Here is an 18,664-nt window from a genome sequence, read left to right on the forward strand (position 1 = left end):
ATGGTGGTTGACATCACAACTATTCTGCTCCGAAGACATCTCATTACATCATCAAGCGTTATTACGGTTTTAAATTTGATGCGTGTAAAGCGGGACTGGACCGGCCTGTTGAACCGATTAGACCAGCAATTGGTCGAGCATCCAATCTATATGGTCCTCCATAGCTGGACCGATATAAAAACTGCTGTATTTTCGGAGAACCAATGACACTCATGGTGGAACCATTGCCCCTCTATGGGTTGGCAAGATCCCATCCCCCTCGCCCTCTTGCCTCCCCATTAGAAGGTCAGAACTTGGTGTCAAGTGGAACAAACGGTAAGGGAGTAGAATCAAAGGGGCAAAAGCTCCCCAGCCCATCTTGCTTTCTCCATCTCTCTCTGTACCTCGCCATCCTATTGACTAGAGCTTGGGTGGCAGACCAAGCAGCACTAAGCTAGCAATTGAACCGTCCTAGTTCACTTATCCTCCCTCTCTCCATTTTGCTGGTCCGATGCTTATAAATATCTACATGAATATATATTTAATTTCACATTGATTATTCACTCGTAAGATTTTACATACTTATAGTATGTGATGATCCGTGTTAGTCAAAAAATATTATTTAAATTTTTTGATTCTATATAAATATTCAAAATTTTTTTATTCCTTCTTTCTTATTAAAAATAATTTATTTAATAATTAATAATTATAAATTTTAAAAAATAATTATCATAATATAAATATAAATAATTAATATTTTATTATATCATCATGATATCACGGATCAATTTGGGTTGACACGGTGGTTGAAACAGAGACATGTGACACAATCCTTTTTTTCTAATTTGATAAACAGTGCGGTTCCTAAAACTATTAAATTTTGGTTTCAGCTCGATCAATTATCATGATTTTTAGGTATTATTCAAATCTCGATTTAAAAAATCATAGGTTAATAATATGCACCTACAACTACAAGTAATATTTTTAGAATCGGATTGGAATGAAAAAATGGTCAGGGTCAACTGGGCCAACTGGTCGGCCCGGTTAACTGATCCGAGATTTTGCCATTCTGGGAGAGATAGAGTAGCGTGGGCCTTGAGGTTGGGGAGGAGGGTGCTGTTGAGGCGGAGATCCACTTAGTGCCGCATGATGAGGTGTCGATGGCCAATGCCATGTTTGTGTGGAGATGCTGTTGCTTCTGGATCCCCTGGACTAGTGGGCGCTCTTCTTCGACAAACTACTAAATTTTGGTTTCGGCTCGATCAATTATCATGATTTTTAGGCATTATTCAAATCTCGATTTAAAAAATTACAGGTTAATAATATGCACCTACAACTATAAGTAATATTTTTAGAATCGGATTGGAATGAAAAAATGGTCAGGGTCAACCGGGCCAACTGGTCGGCCCAGTTAACTGACCTGAGATTTTACCATTCTGGGAGAAATAGAGTAGCGTGGGCCTTGAGGTTGGGGAGGAGGGAGAGGAGGGTGCTGTTGAGGCGGAGATCCACTTAGTGCCGCATGACGAGGTGTCGATGGCCAATGCCATATTTGTGCGGAGATACTGTTGCTTTTGGATCCCCTGGACTAGCGGGCGCTCTTCTTCGACATCGTCCTCCATCGAGTGGTGGTAGCATATATGGGCATCAGAGAGGGGCGACAAGCGGAGGTCGTCGGTGGATGGGGGGTGGTGGTGGAGAGCCATGATGAAAGTGTGAAAATTGTCGGAGCTCACGATCGGGCCCCGATGGAAGACCTTCATTCGACTGCTGAATCGAAACCCCAGACACGGTGGGGTAGCATTATGCGGATGGGATCGTTGAGGTTCCAGTATGACTCCTTAAGCTACACCCTCAACTTTGACGAGGGCCACGATAGCAGTCTCGACGGAGACTACACTGGCTACTGTGACTTCTCCATCCGCTTCGTCGTCCTGTCGGCACCCGCCAAGTTGTTCAGGGACCTTGCCGGCTTGCATGCCTCTTTGATCTTCTCCGCCGCTCTAGTCGGCAGTGGGGGTCGTTGAGGTTGGAGAGCATACGTTGGAGGAGTTTATGGAGACGACAGGATGGGAGGATTTGATGGATGCAAGTGGCTGGAAGAATATCCTAGTGGTGGTTTTTATCCGTAGATAATTAACCCGTAACCCGATCGATTCATCATGGGCTGATCGATTCACCGATTCTTTTCAGTTTTTTTGCGGACTGAAGATCAATTGGGTCTATCCTAAGTTTTGGACTGGAATTAAAATTGATCTCCGAACTGGTCGGTCGACCCAGCCAGTCCGATTCGATTCTAAAAACACTACCTACAAGTAGTTTTTCTCGTTAGGTTAATCTTCTACCAAACCTATGGAGGCATTTGGTGCATTGCATAGATAATGTTACTATGGTAATGTGATTGTAGAGGAAATGTAATTACCTGATAAAATTACAGGAAATTTTATATTGTAGTATTTGGTATGTGTAGTAATGTTGTTGTAAAATTATAAGAAATTCTATATTGCAATGTTTAGTATACAATTTAGATTACATGAAATATAAGCTAATTTTTTCAAAATACCCCATCTTTGCTATATTATTGTCTATTTTCTAGATGAACAACTTAATTTCGAGACCAACCATTTTTCGTGACATCACCCATTATATTTTTTTTGGTATTTTCACCTTGGGACTATCATAATTTATTTTGATTTATTTTGATAGAGGTATTTTGGTCCTGAAGTTATTTTGTTTCAAGATTACAAGATTGCAAGATTACATGTAATCACATAGCCACCTCCCTTAGACAATCAGATTATCTTTTTTTTGAGATAATGGTGCATTACATGTAATGCAGCATTATCTGTGAAAATGATGAAATAAATAATATAATTTAATTATTTATTATAAAATTATATATAATTCTATCAGGATTACGTGCTACCGAATGTCCCCTATATTTTATAGTTGGAATCACGTTTTTTAATGCCTAGACTACAGGAGATTTCATGTTACAGTTTGATGTATTGGTTTAACGATCACTTTCTATCTGATGGTGAGACAATAAAATTCATGACCAGGATCCAAATCTAAAATTTTTAGTTGCTAGGCAGACTGGCAAAAAGGTACAGCCATCGGGATAAGGCCCAATTTATTTTTATAAGTATAGCATTACTTTTCTATGGCACCGGAGCGAGTAATACACTGGACGACGCGTGCCCCTTGTATTTTTCCAATTAGATATGTATTTAGTTTCTCAGACAACAATCAATGTGCAACTCCCCCAATTTAAATCGATACTCGGACTACTCAATCAATGCTCCCCTGGATCAGTCTTAAACTGTCACCTTTCAGTATTTGTGTATCCTTTGAGCTGTTCTCTTCTGTCAACAACTAATGCCAACCAACGAGACTTGTTTTTCTACCAAAAATTGTTATTTAACCATAAAGAATATATTTTTTTTTATGCAACCATAAAGAATAGCTTGGTAACCCAGCAATCCCAAAGGCCAAGCAGACTGCGTCCAAACTTTTTCTCCCACGCGTAGAGGGCCTCATCCAAATTTCCAAGACGTCTCTGACTTTGCCTCTCCAACGGCTCCCACTTTCAAAATTCGAATGCCCCCACCATCAGAAGCTTGGAACCACAAGTTTGCTTCCAAGGCTTTAATTATGCCCGTATCTGCTAATGATGATCTCCTCCAAACCGTATCTGCTAATAATCAATATCTATTATTCACCCAATCAATCCTCCAATGGATTTTGTCTGAAAACTTTAAAAATAAATGTTACAGTTTTCTGGAAACAATAAGTAGTCGAGTAATTTGAATATCTCTTATACTTTTTTTTTCGAAAAAAATATGATTTAAATTTGCATGAAATTTTTTTTGAATACAATAACCTTAAACATGTATAACCAAAAATGATTTTGGTTTCTATTGCTATAATAATAGAATGATGGCTAATAGATGGTTATTATTGAAATATCTTATCGCATTACAAAGCAGGTTCAATGGAATGATGCTCAAATAAGGATACTTTTGCCGATATAAAAATGGTTTGATAAGCACAGCTGTTTCAGTCAAATTTTTTTAATAGAAAAGAATTGTATTGCATCCCAGAGTCAATTTAAATATTAAATTATTTAAATAATAAAAAAATTAAGAAATATCATGGGATGCTCTCACCTCAGACTGCTATATGATAAAAATACTATCAAAATTAGAGTGCATTTAGATATCAAATTATTTTAAATGATAAAAAAGTTAAGAAATATCATGGGATGCCATCACCTTAGACCTTCCTTCTTCAAATGGCTGTATGATAAAAATATTCAAATAGGATGATTTAAGCCTTCCTGCTGCTTTTGACGAGCATCGCGTATTCCAATATTTAATATTTAACATAAAGTGGCCTGAGAAAACCTATCATAGCGGCCTTTAATTTAAATTATCCAAACGCAAAGCAGGATATCTAAATTGCTAGGGGGCTGTATGCAAAAGTAGAATTTAGTGAAGGGCACGTGCATTATCATGGTGTCACGTGCCCTTGCGAACCTAATTGGGGTTACACCGATCGGACAGCTGGGATGTACCTGGCCACACAGATCCAACGGCTGTACTAGCCGGATCGCTGTCCGGTCCTTTGGTCGATGACGTCAGCCCAGCTCTCCCAATTTCCCCTCTTTTCCTTCTCTTTTTCTCCCCATCTCTTCCTTATTCTACAATAATTAGGGTTCCGATAATAATAAAGGCGGAAAACAAAAGAGTAATTAGTGTTGGAGTAGAAAAAGGCCTCGCCCAACACGAGATATTTATCCCCTTGACCTCGCTGGATTCGGTCTCGCAAAAGCTTCTAGGGTTTCTTCGCGTGGTTCCCAATCTTTCGCTTGACTTCGAAGGAATCGATCTGAGCGTTTCTCGCGCCCCTCTTCAGGTCTCTCTTTAACCTTTGTTTTTTTTTTTTTTTAATTCTTAAAGGTTTTCCGTCTCTTTCTCTTTCAAAAACCGTGGTTTCGATCAGGGTTTTCGTCTTTGACTTTGTTGGATTTGTTGCGTTTTTTCTTGTGTTTTCTGGGATTTTGGATTTGTTGCGTTTTTTCTAGTGTTTTCGGGGGTTTTGGATTTGTTGCGTTTTTTTCTCGTGTTTTCTGGGATTTTGAAACCCTCACCGGAGGAAAATTTTTGATTTTTATTTTGGTGTTTGGTTTAGGGTTGATGATCCGTTGCTCAGATTTCTTAGATCTGTTGTAATTCTGTTGGATTGAGGCTGTCGTTAGGGTGTCGATTGATTTTCTGAATTATGCGAACCTCATGGGCTGATTCCGCGGAAGCCGAGAGCTCGGCGTCCGCTACTGGCGCTTCTGCTGTCAACACCACCGCTGCTGCTCCTCCTCGTCCCACTCGCAGTACCTACGTTCCTCCGCATCTCCGCAACCGCCCGTCGTCTTCTGAACCTCCGGCCTCCACCCCTGCCGATGCCCCTGCTGCTGCCTTGCGCCCGTCCGGGTTTGGTGGTCCTTCTGGTGGGAACCGCTGGGGTGGAGGAGGGCCCGTCCGTGACTTAGGCCGCCCTGGGTCTGGTGGAAGCCGTGGAGGCGGTGGGTGGAACTCCAGAACTGGTGGATGGGATCGAAGGGAGCGTGAGGTGAATCCTTTTGCAAATGATGACGAAACAACTGAGGTTGCATTTGATGGCCAGGAGAACACTGGCATCAATTTCGATGCATACGAGGACATCCCTGTTGAAACGAGTGGTGACAATGTACCGCCACCTGTGAGCACATTTGCTGAGATTGATTTAGGGCAAGCGCTGAATGAGAACATAAGGAGGTGCAAGTATGTGAAGCCAACACCCGTCCAGCGCCATGCGATCCCGATCTCCCTTGCAGGGCGAGACCTGATGGCCTGTGCTCAGACAGGGTCAGGAAAGACGGCAGCTTTCTGTTTCCCGATAATTAATGGGATCATGATGGGGCAACCTGCACAGAGGCCACGTGGTACGAGGACAGTTTATCCGCTCGCACTGATTTTGTCACCCACCAGGGAGCTTTCGGTCCAAGTATGTTTTTTGTATTTTAGGTGTTCCAACATGGATTCCCTGTTCCATCTGCTGGTCTTGATGATTTCATTTTTTCTTTTTCCATTTGTTTTGTTGTTTATATTGTGTCTTTGTGATCTAGATACATGAGGAGGCTAAAAAGTTTGCCTATCAGACTGGAGTTAGGGTTGTTGTTGCTTATGGAGGAGCGCCAATCAATCAGCAGGTTCTTATTTTCACATTGTTTGATTTTAGTTTTTACTTTGTTGTTTGTTGGGAACTGGTAGTACATTTCGTTTACAGCTTACTGCCCTGACGTTGTGCTGGTTCTATGTGGAGTCTGACTGATGTCAGATGGTTGGTACTACTTCTTGCCTATCGACACTGTAATAAATCCCTCTCCATGAAGCAGGCTGTGTTCAATGGATGCATACCCATATACATGCACCAACATATGCATGTATGGGGATAGAGATAGTTTGATTTCTTGTTTAGCTTCAAGTATTGTCTGTGTCTTGCACAGCTGCACTGAAGATTTTCTTTCCTCTTCATGAATGTGTGTGTGGTTGAGCGTGAACTGTTATGGGATCAAAAAAGCTTGCTGATCTACTAAACTTCTACCTTACTATTTTCTTTTGGTTTGGAGGGATATACTCCCAAGGTTGCTGAGACACTTAATCTTGTGATTATCCATGATATTGAAATATATAGTTGCTAGATATTATGAAGTTGTGTTAGTATGACCTGGATCATGATCACCAAGGTACCTTTATTGGTGTCTCATTTATGCTTCTTAGGGGGGTCGCTTCCAGATTTGGCTTAAAATTTCCATAGTGATTTGAACCAGTGCATTTCTATGTCATAGTTTTAGTAGTTAGAATCAGTAAAACATTGTCAATCCAAGGAAGTGGATTTTACTTTTTGCTCCTCATCTTTATGGAATTCCTTATCATATATAAACATGCATACGTTAATCCATGCAGAAGATTGTCAATAGGGCCATGGAAGCCAGCACGGCTTCCTAGGCTTCTACAATAGACTGCACAGTAACCTAGGTGGTCTTTTCTTCCCTTTTTGGGCAAAGTGGGGAAGAAAATGAGAAGAAAAGATGGAGGAGAAGAAAGGATGGAAGAAAAGGAGACAATGAAAAATTGAAAATGCAAAGTGAAGAGAAACAAAAGAAAGAAAGATAAAAGATAATACATCAAAAACTTGAAAAGATAATTATATCTTAGTCAGGTAAATATGATTGAAGGGGTGAGGAAGGGGAGAATATAATAGAAATTGATTAAATTTGGAATAAAGAATTTACTTATGAAAAACAGAAAGAGGGGAAATGGGAAGAGGGGGAAGAATATGATAAACTGAGGAAGAAAAGAATTGCTGGGTAAAATTTTGAAGGAAAAAGTGGAAGACAAAGAAGAATCGGAAGAAGATAAAGGAAGAAGACATGAAAAACAAATAGGAGAAATTGGGCAGGGGGGAACAGAAGAGAAGAGATAGTGGAAGAGTGAAAAGAAGTGGTAAAAGTGGAGGAAGAATGAGAAGGTTAACTATTGTAGGTAGGTGGCCACTGTAGACTTCCAAGGGTCTATGATAGGCGGGACACTTTACCCTCCTCTGTTACGTAAGTTAGTGAGTGAGGGCATATCCATGTTATTCTATAATGTGCATGTTGTGCATCAAGTGGTTGATATATAAGTTATAACTTGCGTTTGTTGTTAAATTAGTTAATATATATATATATATAGACACACACAATACACAGTGCAAGTTATGTGAATAGCTAATAAGCATCTTAAATTGTAGGTTAGTATAACATATGCTTGTCATTTGTATAGCTCAATATCATTTAGTGGTACGAGCAGCCATTTGGTCTTTAGTTTGGCAACTAATGCAACTGCGTGCTAGCTAGATTCTAAAAGACTTGAGGTTGTTGCTTTTCCTTTGTAAAGCGGATCAGTCATTGCCCAGGTGATGCCCTAGTAAACAGCCTAAATGATTGCTTTTTAACAACAATATGCATGTATGAATGTAGATGTTACTTTTATGCTTCACCTTGCATGCATGCAGTCACCGCTCAGGTAGCTAACCTTGCTTAACTGCTCTAGTAAATAGCCTAAATGGTTGCAATATGCATGCATGAATGTGGAAATTACCTTTACATTTCATCTTACATTGATGAGAAGTTTTACAAATACTTGTGCTTAGTGTGGTCGACAATCTAACACCCAGCTAGCATCTTGTACTATGGCAAAAATGGGCTAGATCTTATGAAGAAAATGTGTTACACTTATTTATAACCTGCCATTTTTTTAGTAAAAATTCTCACCTTAATTGCTGATGCTAAGTTGCATTGAGGCTTTTGATCCCCTTTGGTTAGTCTACCTTCACCTAGCCCACTGCTATTACCTGATCTGGCCTTGCCTTGGCATGGAACGCATAGATATGGTGGGGCTTTTTGTAGAGAGAGGAGTGATAAAAGAGGTTTATAAGGAGAAATATATAAATAAAGATAGCTCAGGAGGCAAACAATCTTTAGGATGTGAGAATTTTGTTGTGAGAACCACATTGGAGTCTGAGGCATTGTCAGTTGACATAGATATATGGTAGACATGATGTCGACAAAAGGAATGCTAAATGAGATGCGAAAGATGCAACGAAAGTGGAATATCGAGATGATTTAAGGATTTGGATCATGACCCAAATGATTTGAAGCGGGATCATATTAAATCCCTCTGAAGCTTAGTTGAGAGATGCTTGGATTCAACATTTGCAATTAATGATGGATTATATGGGAGTATTGAGTAGCAATTGGGGTCAGCCGCATGAGATTTAGATTGTGATTCCTATTTCTTAAAGGAACATGTGGAGAACAAACTAATTTGATGGAGAACAGGAGGGAGTGATGATATTTAGGTTTTTTTGTGTAGGCAGTTCTTGTTATTGCTAGAGTTCTGGAAGACATGGTGGACATGGCTTTACATTCTTTTTTCAATAAGTTTTATGTACATCTTCATATTTTTCATACCCTTACCACTACTAGATGTATTGTATATATTACTATGATGCTGACATCAGTGCTAATGCTTGTCACATTCTCCTTAAACTCTGGGTCTCTTGGATGTTGGTTCAAGTATTGTTCGTATGCTTTGATTTCTTCCGGTTCAATTAGGGTTGGGTTGCACACTGGTATGATTTTGGGTATGAGTAATTATGTGCATATCTTGAGTTTGAGTTTTATGTTAGCAATTTAAAAGTGAATACAAATTGGTTTTGCCAAAATATCTCTATTATATATGTGAATCTTGTAAAGTTGATGGCAGCAGGTCAGCCTCAATGAATATAGTCCCATCTTATGCATAGGATTATACGTATATTTCCTTGGCTTTATCTATGTTAGAGAGCGAGAAAAACAAGGTAATGAACTCTATGAAAAATGAAAATCTGTTTATCAGTTCACATATCCAAATAAGTTCAATGGTGAAAACATAATTTCAAACACTTCATCAACTAATGGAATCACCAACCATCCATTGCATGCTTATTTTCTTTTAGTTAGTCACATGCATAAGATATGCCATATAGATGATCTGCATTGTAACTAATGAAACATTAATCTTTGATTATATCCCAAGTCAGAGTTGAAAAATATCTAGTTGTTGCAACAGGTCGATGAAAATTTGACTATTATGAGCTGGGTCATGTAATCTATGAATGATGACCATTTTACAAGTGTTTTTGCTGTATGTTTTATTTTCAGTATATATATGTTAGCAAGGTTTTAAATCCTGTGAGACGGGGGCGTCCCGATTTTTGCCCGGAATAGGATGCCCCACGTCTTGCCCTATCTCGATAACCATCTCGATCAGGCATCCTGGTACACGCTGGGGACATCCTTATATATATATATATTATTTGTTTTTGAATTTATCTTGAAGTTTTACTGATCTATTTATTGTTTAAATATATTTGAACTTCTAAGATAAGGCAATATGATTTTTTCGATTTAAAGGAATACGTAGGATAGAAATCTCGGCTTGAACAACATCTGATCATGTATGAATAGACGAGTGTTGAGCGGAGTCATGGGCGTCGATTGGAGCGGCTGCGTGGGGTCCGTGGGCACGATGCTCGAGCTGAGAGAAATCATGGATTCAGAATGTTTTGAGAGCTATGCCCCATGGATGCGATTGAACAGACGAGATCGAATGGATTGCACCATGCAATCCACAGGGAGAAAAATCTATATCATGATTGTGTGCACCAGGTTGCAATTGGACCGTGTCAAATCCCATGGTGGATAACACGCCGCGCTACCCCTTGTATCTCACCAATTCCTGATTGCGCGCCATCCACTGTGGTTTAGTTGGACTTGGTGCATGCGCCGGGTGTAGTTGGACTGTGTAAAATCCCACGGTGGATAACATGCCAGGCTACCCTTGTATCTCACCAATTCCCATTTACGCGCTTTCCACCATGCATATGCTCCGAGATTTGCCCTGGTTCAGTGGGACATGGTGCATGTAATAATTTCTTGCTCGAAGGCCCGAACTCTCTTTCCTCTCCTGCGGTCTTCTCTCCTCCCTCCTCCCTCCTCCCTCCCTCCCAAGTCCCGATTGGCTCCGGCACTCCGCATAGTCATGCAAGTTAAAGGAGAGGGGCCGTCGGATTTTTCTCGCATACATAATTACATGTTCATTATGCAAGTTAAATAAAACAACATGGTATTTTTTAGTATTTTAGAGATCCCCAACAAACTTATTTATTATTATAATGCTAAGTTCCAGTGCTGGGAAATATATGCATAGGTATAAGGACTTTTGTAAGCTACTGGCTGTGTAAAAATATTATATCTTACTATATATCTTAGTACACCTTTTTATAAATTGCAACTATGTCTATGATTATCAATATGTGCTGCGAGTAGCCATGTGATAATATTACCCATAGGCGCATTATGATATGCATTATGATATTTGTTTCGTTAAGCCCTGCATCTTCAATACTTGTTCCTTTTTTTTAAATATATTTGGTTGACTAGCTTGTTTGGAAAAAAGGCCTGTTGAAATCTTGGTTTATTGTTTGAAGTGTGTTGATTCCTCTTATCTTTGGTGTCTGCTCTGACATGGGTCAAGGGGCTATGATGGTATTAGATGCATAACCTTTCTGCTTGAGAATTTGCATAGCCAATCCTCTGTTGGTTTTCCTTACTTATACATTAGGCCTGATTAAATAAACAAAACCGGTCCTTTGGAATCTTGATATATTGTTATGAGCGTACTGCTTTTTGTGTGCATACTGTTATGCCTTTTACTGATTACGGTGCATGCATCTTGGCAGTTGCGGGAGCTGGAGAGGGGTGTTGATATTCTTGTGGCAACTCCTGGTCGTTTGGTAGATTTGTTGGAGAGGGCTAGAGTTTCATTACAGATGATTAGATATTTGGCCTTAGATGAAGCCGATAGAATGCTTGACATGGGTTTTGAGCCACAGATTCGAAGAATTGTTGAACAAATGGACATGCCACCACGAGGTGTAAGGCAGACTATGCTGTTCAGCGCCACATTTCCTAAAGAGATACAGGTTGGTTCCATCATGTATTGGAACATTCTCATTTTTTTGTATGTTTTGGAATCTGCTGGTTGTCTATTATTTGTGGTGTCAATGTTTTTATGCTGGGTGGTGCATTTTTATTTTGGATATAACTTGACATCAAGTGCCTTAGGTATATATTTGTCTTGATCATGTTTTCTTGATTTCAGATGGTAAGCATGATGGAGTTAAGGAATCTTTGTAGGAGTCATCATAAATCTTTTATCACGGAGCAGTGCATCTATTAATTGTGCATATGAACTTGTGCTTGCTATTGTGAACCATCTGGAAATTGATGTATGTCAATTTATGCATGATTGCTAATTTCTTATGTTGCTGGCACTGTAGATACTTGATCTGGAAAGGGCATTAGAAATTGCCACCGTCAATCCTAATGATTGATGCAATCTTTTTTTTTCAAAAAAATGTTTTTTTTTTTTTTATGCTAACACCTTATGGTCACTGGTATGTGTTAGAGTAATATACTCAATCTTTCATGAGATGAATAATCTAGAAATCTAAACAAGAAGTTGGAGGGAAATGCCAAAAAGGTGAATAAGAAACAAGATAACTGGGAAATGTTGATATTATATCGACTGACAATTATTTAAGCTAATATTTCTGATGGTCATTTTATCAGAAATGTTTAGGATTTGGTTTAATGATATCATATGATCGGGGTGGGCTTATGATATTATGATGCCTGATGGAGAGTAGGGATGAGAAGTTATAGATAAAATACCGGAACTGTGCCTCTTATCCCAATGTGTCTGTGGTGCTGACACAACAAGATATGGGTTGGGGTGTGGGATTGTTTCTGGCAGAAGCATTATGATTGGACACGGCTTTGATGAATCCCACCCATGGAAAGTGGCATGCAATCCACTGATGGGGAGGGAGGGGGTCACATAAAGAGTACCGAAGGAAAGTGGGATGTGGGGCACCTACATGGGTTGAGGCTGCCTCTTGGACTCAGGTGGAGGATACCAAGAGTGGACAAGGGATGCTTGGGGGAGGGTGGAGGCAATGGAGGCCGTAGTAGGTGCAACATCAGGTAAGGAGAAGGGGATTGAGGTTATGGTGGGTTCAGATTAGGCTGTTGGCATCATGGCATGTCAGATGCATATGGTCTGTCAGGGGGAAGAGATTTGATGGACGGTTGTGATCTCATCAAGAATTATTTGATTTTTTGATAAGCGAACTGACTTCTGGTTCTTAACTTGTGCTCTTATCAAGAATTATTTAATGGACGGTTGGTATTTTTCAGGAAAAGTAACTTATCCAGGTTACTTGTTTTGATGTTCATTTAATATATGGTTCATGGCCTGTGTTAGAAACGAGGTTGTGTAAATGTGTATAAGATAAGGCACAAGTGTGTATTAAATTGGCTATAATGATTAAAAGTTGAATGAAATAATGCAAGGCCTGGTGGACTTAGGTCATGTACGGCATTTCTCGCCGCTACACCCAATTTGTGGAGCCTTATCTGGTCCTCATATTCTAAGATTTGATGATAACAAGGATGCAGGCCCAACACCTATACTTTGAACCTGTGCCAACATGAGGTGTGGTGGCAGAATGAAGAGGTGATGGTAAATTCCAGAGCAGCTACAGGAAAGCTTGCACTATTTGATTGGTTTCTATGTTATCTGCAATCTGGATACCTTATGTTGTCTTGGCAATCTGTCTTCTCATTTTCTTCACATTTTGTTCAAAGTATTCAATGGGAAGCTTTCTGACATGTATGTTGACACTAACAAATTTATAACTTTTGTATGCAGAGATTGGCTTCTGATTTCCTTTCCAGCTACATCTTTCTTGCTGTTGGAAGGGTTGGTTCTAGTACTGATTTGATTGTTCAGAGAGTTGAATATGTTCTTGAATCAGACAAAAGAAGCCACCTTATGGACCTCCTTCATGCCCAAAGAGCTAATGGTGTTCATGGAAAGGTCATACCCACTTAAAAACTCATCTTTCTAGTGCTTTTCTTCTTCACCCCTAGGGGTGGCTCCATTTACTTTAAGTTACTGGATTTTTGTAACATTTTCTTGCTTGCTTAATTATATGGTAATATGATTTTGATCTGGTAATTATCATGGACTGATACCATTACTTTGATCCCTGCAGCAAGCTTTGACTTTGGTCTTTGTAGAGACAAAGAAGGGAGCTGACTCACTGGAACACTGGTTGTGTATGAATGGATTTCCTGCAACCACTATTCATGGGGATAGAACACAGCAGGTAGGCAAATGGGCCATTTATCACGTAATTCTTTGATGATATTTGAAACATTGTCTTACTTCCACATTTTTTTTTTCACCTAATTTGTTCTACATCTGTCATTATGGAAGTTGTCTTTGGTGCTCACGATGCCTGTTCTTTCTTCACTTTGGATGGTTTGTAAAGTGTTGTGCTCAACTTTGCAACGAACGCTACTTTTTTCCTTTTTATTTTCATAATTACTATCTTTGTTAAGTAGATGAGAAACCCACTAAAGCGAAACTGGTTGTAAGATGACTTACTGGGTTTGACCGTTGTTAAACAATCCATTTGTCTTTTGTTTTCTGGAGATTGCAAATATGATGCCTTAGGATTTGGGGTTAGTACCGCTCAATGAGAGTTCTGGAATTCCATGAAGAGGATCGAATAGATCTTGTACTAAATCTGGGTGCTGTTCTGATGTTTGCAAGTGATGGTTCGAATCTTAAGTATGAAAATATATGGTCCTAGGGTTCCGAGTGCTTTCTGAGGTGTGTATGTGGGTTTAAATAAATGCTAGGGTTGGTGTCAAGTAATTTCTGGGTGCAAGGAGCAATTCTTTTTGTGCAGAAATCAATAAAGCATGGTCAGTAAGGGTGTAAACTGACATTGAACAGCACAGGACACAATACAAATCTAAATTGGATGAGCATTATGAATCAAACATAGCAAATCAGCTGAAATATGGACTACAAAGTCACTTCCAGATAGAAGAAAAGGAGGAAGATCTATAGAGAAAGCGAGAAGAAAAATGCAGGGAAGACTCTAGAATGGTCTGTAATATTGCCCCTTATATTTTTGTTTCCAACTTTCAAAATCAAATTACCTTTCTATCAAAAAAATCAAATTCCCTGCATGAGTAAACCCTTCAAATAAAAAATAACAAAGCTCTTACTTATTTTACTAGAATGCCTTCATGAGATGGCTTATTATGTACAATAGGAAAGAAGAGACTTGTTCAGCATGTCTTTATGAAATGATCAGTATAAGAGGTGTGATTTTCTTTGTAATTGAAATTGAAGATGAAAGCATCGAGGAATTATTATCATATTTCTGAGGAAAATATATGGCTTTGTTATGGCTTAAATATGGAATAATTTGATGAATATCATTGGAGTTTCTCATTCTTTATCATAGCAAGGAGTTATTATTTTCACTTATTTTTTATCTTAAAGATCTTGTGTATGCAAGAAGTAACTTCCTAAGCAGGAAGGTGTCGCTATTCGTTTTTTTTTTTTAATCTAGTAAGTTGGTAATGCTGTTCATTGGAAATGGTTGTGGACTTCGCTTATGATGAAGCTGGCAACAAAGTGTGCAAGACTTCTTAATTTCCCTTGATATTAAATCTGCATTTTGTTGATAGATAGGTAGATGTAGCTTGTTTTAGGCTGAAGAGGTGCAGACTCAATTTTCTCACTTATGAGAGATGTTGTAAGAATAAACTATGGCGGGGTTAAAAAGTTTTCATGACAAGCTGTCTGCTAACAAGGTTGGATTTGTGCCTTCTGGTTTCCTTTTTATAGGTGAGTGCCTTCTGGTTTCTGACATATTGAAGCAGCCAATTCCAGGATTTCGAATCAAGTGACTAGAAAGATTTAATGTCTTTTCATATATCAGTCTACTTCTTTGGTATGGCTGATGCATCTATAACTGAGCTTTAAACTGAAGTTTGTTAGGACTTCTGGTGCCTTTGCAAGACTCTAGCTTAAGTCATTGGAACAAGTGTTCATTGGTTTGCTATGCCAAGGGATTAATTGCAAATCAGAGTGGATGTTTTTAGCTGCTTATAAATTTTATTTCTTTTTATTTTGTCAAATATTTTTAAAATTGATTTTGTTGGCATTGCTTAGCAGTTGAAACTGGACGAGTGTCTTGGTAAATTATATTGTAAGCTGTTGATGATGTTAGAATCATCAAGGAGTTTATGATATTTTCTTCATGATCAGCCAACACTTTAAAGGTTTGATGTTGGAAGACACTCTTCATTGGAGGATCAAAACTAAGTGGGCTGTTGAACTAAAGGCTAACATCTGTTTTGCATAAGCCTGATTAAATATCTTCTTTTCAAGTGGTACATGCATGCCCCAGCCATTCTTTTCTTCTTCTTCTTCTTCTTTTTTTTTTTTTTACATTTTGTACTAATATATGATGATTGTGTCCATTCTGTATCTTCTTGCATTATCTATCATTTGTAAAGAAATACATTGTGTTTTGTCTTGCACTTTGTAGTTTAGTTATGGCTATTTGCTCTTCTCCAGGAAATCCTTGATATTTGCAAGGATTCAGGTCCCAATGGGACACCGGGACAAGGTACCATCCCATGTGTCCGGACAGAGCTGTTTTGGCAGCATTTTAGCGTCCTGATCGGGATGTCTGGGGCATCTTCTGTCCCAAGTGTTGGGATAGAGTGGGACGGCGGCACATTCCGTTCTATGGAAAAACTAGGAGAGCCCCATCCCACGGGATTTAAAATCTTGGATATTTGTTTGTTTTTCTGTGTTTGCTTTTGCGACTAAACTAGTCTTTAGGTTCATTCAAGCCTACCAGTCTAAAGCTTACTTATTCATAAAGAGTTCTTTAAGGAAATATTGCTTTTGCTGTGCCGTTCTCGATTGACAGATTAAGGCACCTATTTAGGCACCTACTACGAAATAAAGAGCTCTATACTGCCTCAATTGCATGTTTTTTTCTCTTCTGAGGAAGTTGAAATTGAAAAAAGAAAAATATCTGCTTCGTTTAATTTCTTATACAATACTTAATTTGCTATTGATTGACCACCAACACTCCCCCTTGAAGCATCAGCCAGCTGCCCAGTGATTATCGGTGAACTTGCACTATTTGCCAGCCAGATGATTGTTACTATCTTATCTGAGTTATAGGAGTTTCATGGGATTTGTTCCTTCCCTGAGCATGTCTAATTATTCCTCCCATCTCTTCTCTTCAAAAATGATTTAAAAGTTCTACTGCCATTTTAAAGTAATTAGTTTGTACCTTGATTATTGGTTTCAAACTAAATGTTGCTGCTGATGCTCTATTGTCACATATTGATGTTGTCTCACAGGAAAGAGAATATGCACTGAGATCCTTTAAGAGTGGTGCGACTCCAATCTTAGTGGCAACAGATGTGGCAGCACGTGGGCTCGACATCCCTCATGTGGCACATGTTGTCAATTTTGACCTTCCAAATGACATTGATGACTATGTACATCGTATTGGAAGGACAGGGAGAGCTGGAAAGAGTGGTCTAGCCACTGCCTTCTTCAATGACAACAACCTAAACCTGGCAAGACCATTGGCTGAGCTTATGCAGGAAGCAAACCAGGAGGTGCCTGCATGGCTCTCCCGCTATGCAGCTCGTTCTTCCTATGGTGGTGGTAGTAGGAACCGTCGATCTGGTGGTGGTGCTCGCTTTGGTGGTCGGGACTTCCGAAGGGATTCCTCCTTTAGCAGGGGTGGAGGTGGTGATTATTATGGTGGGGGCAGTGGATATGGTGGCAGTGGGGGATATGGGGGTGCATCTTCAGGGTATGGGGGTGGCTATGGTGGTCCAGGGGTAACTAGTGCTTGGGACTAACTTTATTCCCATTGTCTCAAACAACTTTAAGGTCTATTCACCCTTGTTTTCTAGAATATAATTTTGATAGAGTTGCACACTTGCAGGGTTAAACAGTGGGTAATTGCCCCTTTTTGGTTCTTCTGTTCATTCAGTAGTCTCTCTTCTTATTGGTTCCCCACAGCGTTGCCTGGCATTCTGGATGGTTAATATGTGATGGTGGATCGATGGTGGTGACTGACTTCTAGGTCATGGTTGGGCTCTGTTAGTTTTATTTTCTTTTCTTCCTATTTATCCTTTTCTTCCTGGGTTGGGTGTAGTTTTGGTTGGGGGGTTGTAGAATATGTGGTGAGACTGGAGGGGGCTTTTTTGGGGGCTGTTTGTTTCATCTCATAGCATGTTCTTTGCGACCTGAATTAATGGTGGGGGAGTAGACAAGAGCTAGGCTTTTGCTTTTTATATTTTCATTTCGAGTTCTTGTTGTAAATTTGAGAGATTAACTGAAATAAATATGACTTGAAGGGAGAAAAGGGGATAGGATGTCAATTTGTAATGGAAAAAGAGTAGTGTGCTTTGTGATACTGTGATATTGTTATTTGGAACAGATACTAAGTATATATATTTTGTTTTCCATCTCTCTCTCTCTCTCTCTCTCTCTCTCTCTCTCTCTCTCGCGTGCACTCGCACAAAAATTATTGGTGAATCTGTTAGAAAGGAAGGTGTCTTTATGTATTAATGGATATGCTGTCTGGATGGTTAAGCTGAGTACCGAGCATCTTTGTTGTACTCACGCTCATGTCATACCTTTATCATAGCTGCAACAAGATTATATTTGTTGTTAATTTCTGGGCTGCTGGGATGAAATGCAAGTAGTCCAAACCTTGCTGCATGCTCTGTCGTATAGTTGCATCGAGTTTTTGCTTGATTTATCATAAGCTGAATGAAGGATCATGCTGCTGGTTTTGAAAGGTCGTGTGGATTATTGATACTAGTTTGATATCCCAGTTGATGCAAGAGGATCGTTAGTCATTTTGAACGAGTTTTTTGGTGATCAAAAAGTTGCAGTCCTTCTGGATGGCAACTCATGCGGGCAGTGTAGTCGTTGCTTGGTTCAAGGTCTTCGCGCATGTAGACTGATTCATTGCTTGCATCTGCATGAACTCCTCGTAACGTAAAAGGAATGGAATTTTTTCTTAAGTAGGTTAGATAGTCCGTTGTGACTAGTGGATTTATCTAATTCCCAGTTCATTGTATCGT

The 18,664-nt window shown here is 39.4% G+C and overlaps 1 protein-coding gene and 1 pseudogene across 3 annotated transcripts; both read left to right on the plus strand.

Annotated features, from left to right (window-relative positions):
- On the plus strand, positions 1 to 2,006 carry LOC105046480 (uncharacterized; annotated as a pseudogene).
- Positions 2,007 to 4,682: 2,676 nt separating this feature from the next.
- On the plus strand, positions 4,683 to 18,040 carry LOC105046448 (DEAD-box ATP-dependent RNA helicase 37). Of its 3 annotated transcripts, none has more exons than XM_010925038.4 (7): positions 4,683 to 4,896; positions 5,173 to 6,021; positions 6,143 to 6,226; positions 11,344 to 11,586; positions 13,377 to 13,544; positions 13,723 to 13,836; positions 16,916 to 18,040. In XM_010925038.4, the coding sequence occupies exons 2-7, from the start codon at positions 5,263 to 5,265 to the stop codon at positions 17,426 to 17,428; spliced, it is 1,881 nt and encodes a 626-aa protein (XP_010923340.1). In that variant the 5' UTR covers positions 4,683 to 4,896; positions 5,173 to 5,262; the 3' UTR covers positions 17,429 to 18,040. The 3 variants fall into 3 exon arrangements, with proteins under 3 accessions (XP_010923340.1, XP_010923341.1, XP_010923342.1); XM_010925039.4 differs by having other exon boundaries at positions 5,229 to 6,021; XM_010925040.4 differs by having other exon boundaries at positions 5,240 to 6,021.
- The last annotated feature ends 624 nt before the right edge of the window (positions 18,041 to 18,664 follow it).

Source organism: Elaeis guineensis, chromosome 6 (genome assembly GCF_000442705.2).
Source record: "Elaeis guineensis isolate ETL-2024a chromosome 6, EG11, whole genome shotgun sequence".
Lineage (NCBI taxonomy): Eukaryota > Viridiplantae > Streptophyta > Magnoliopsida > Arecales > Arecaceae > Elaeis > Elaeis guineensis.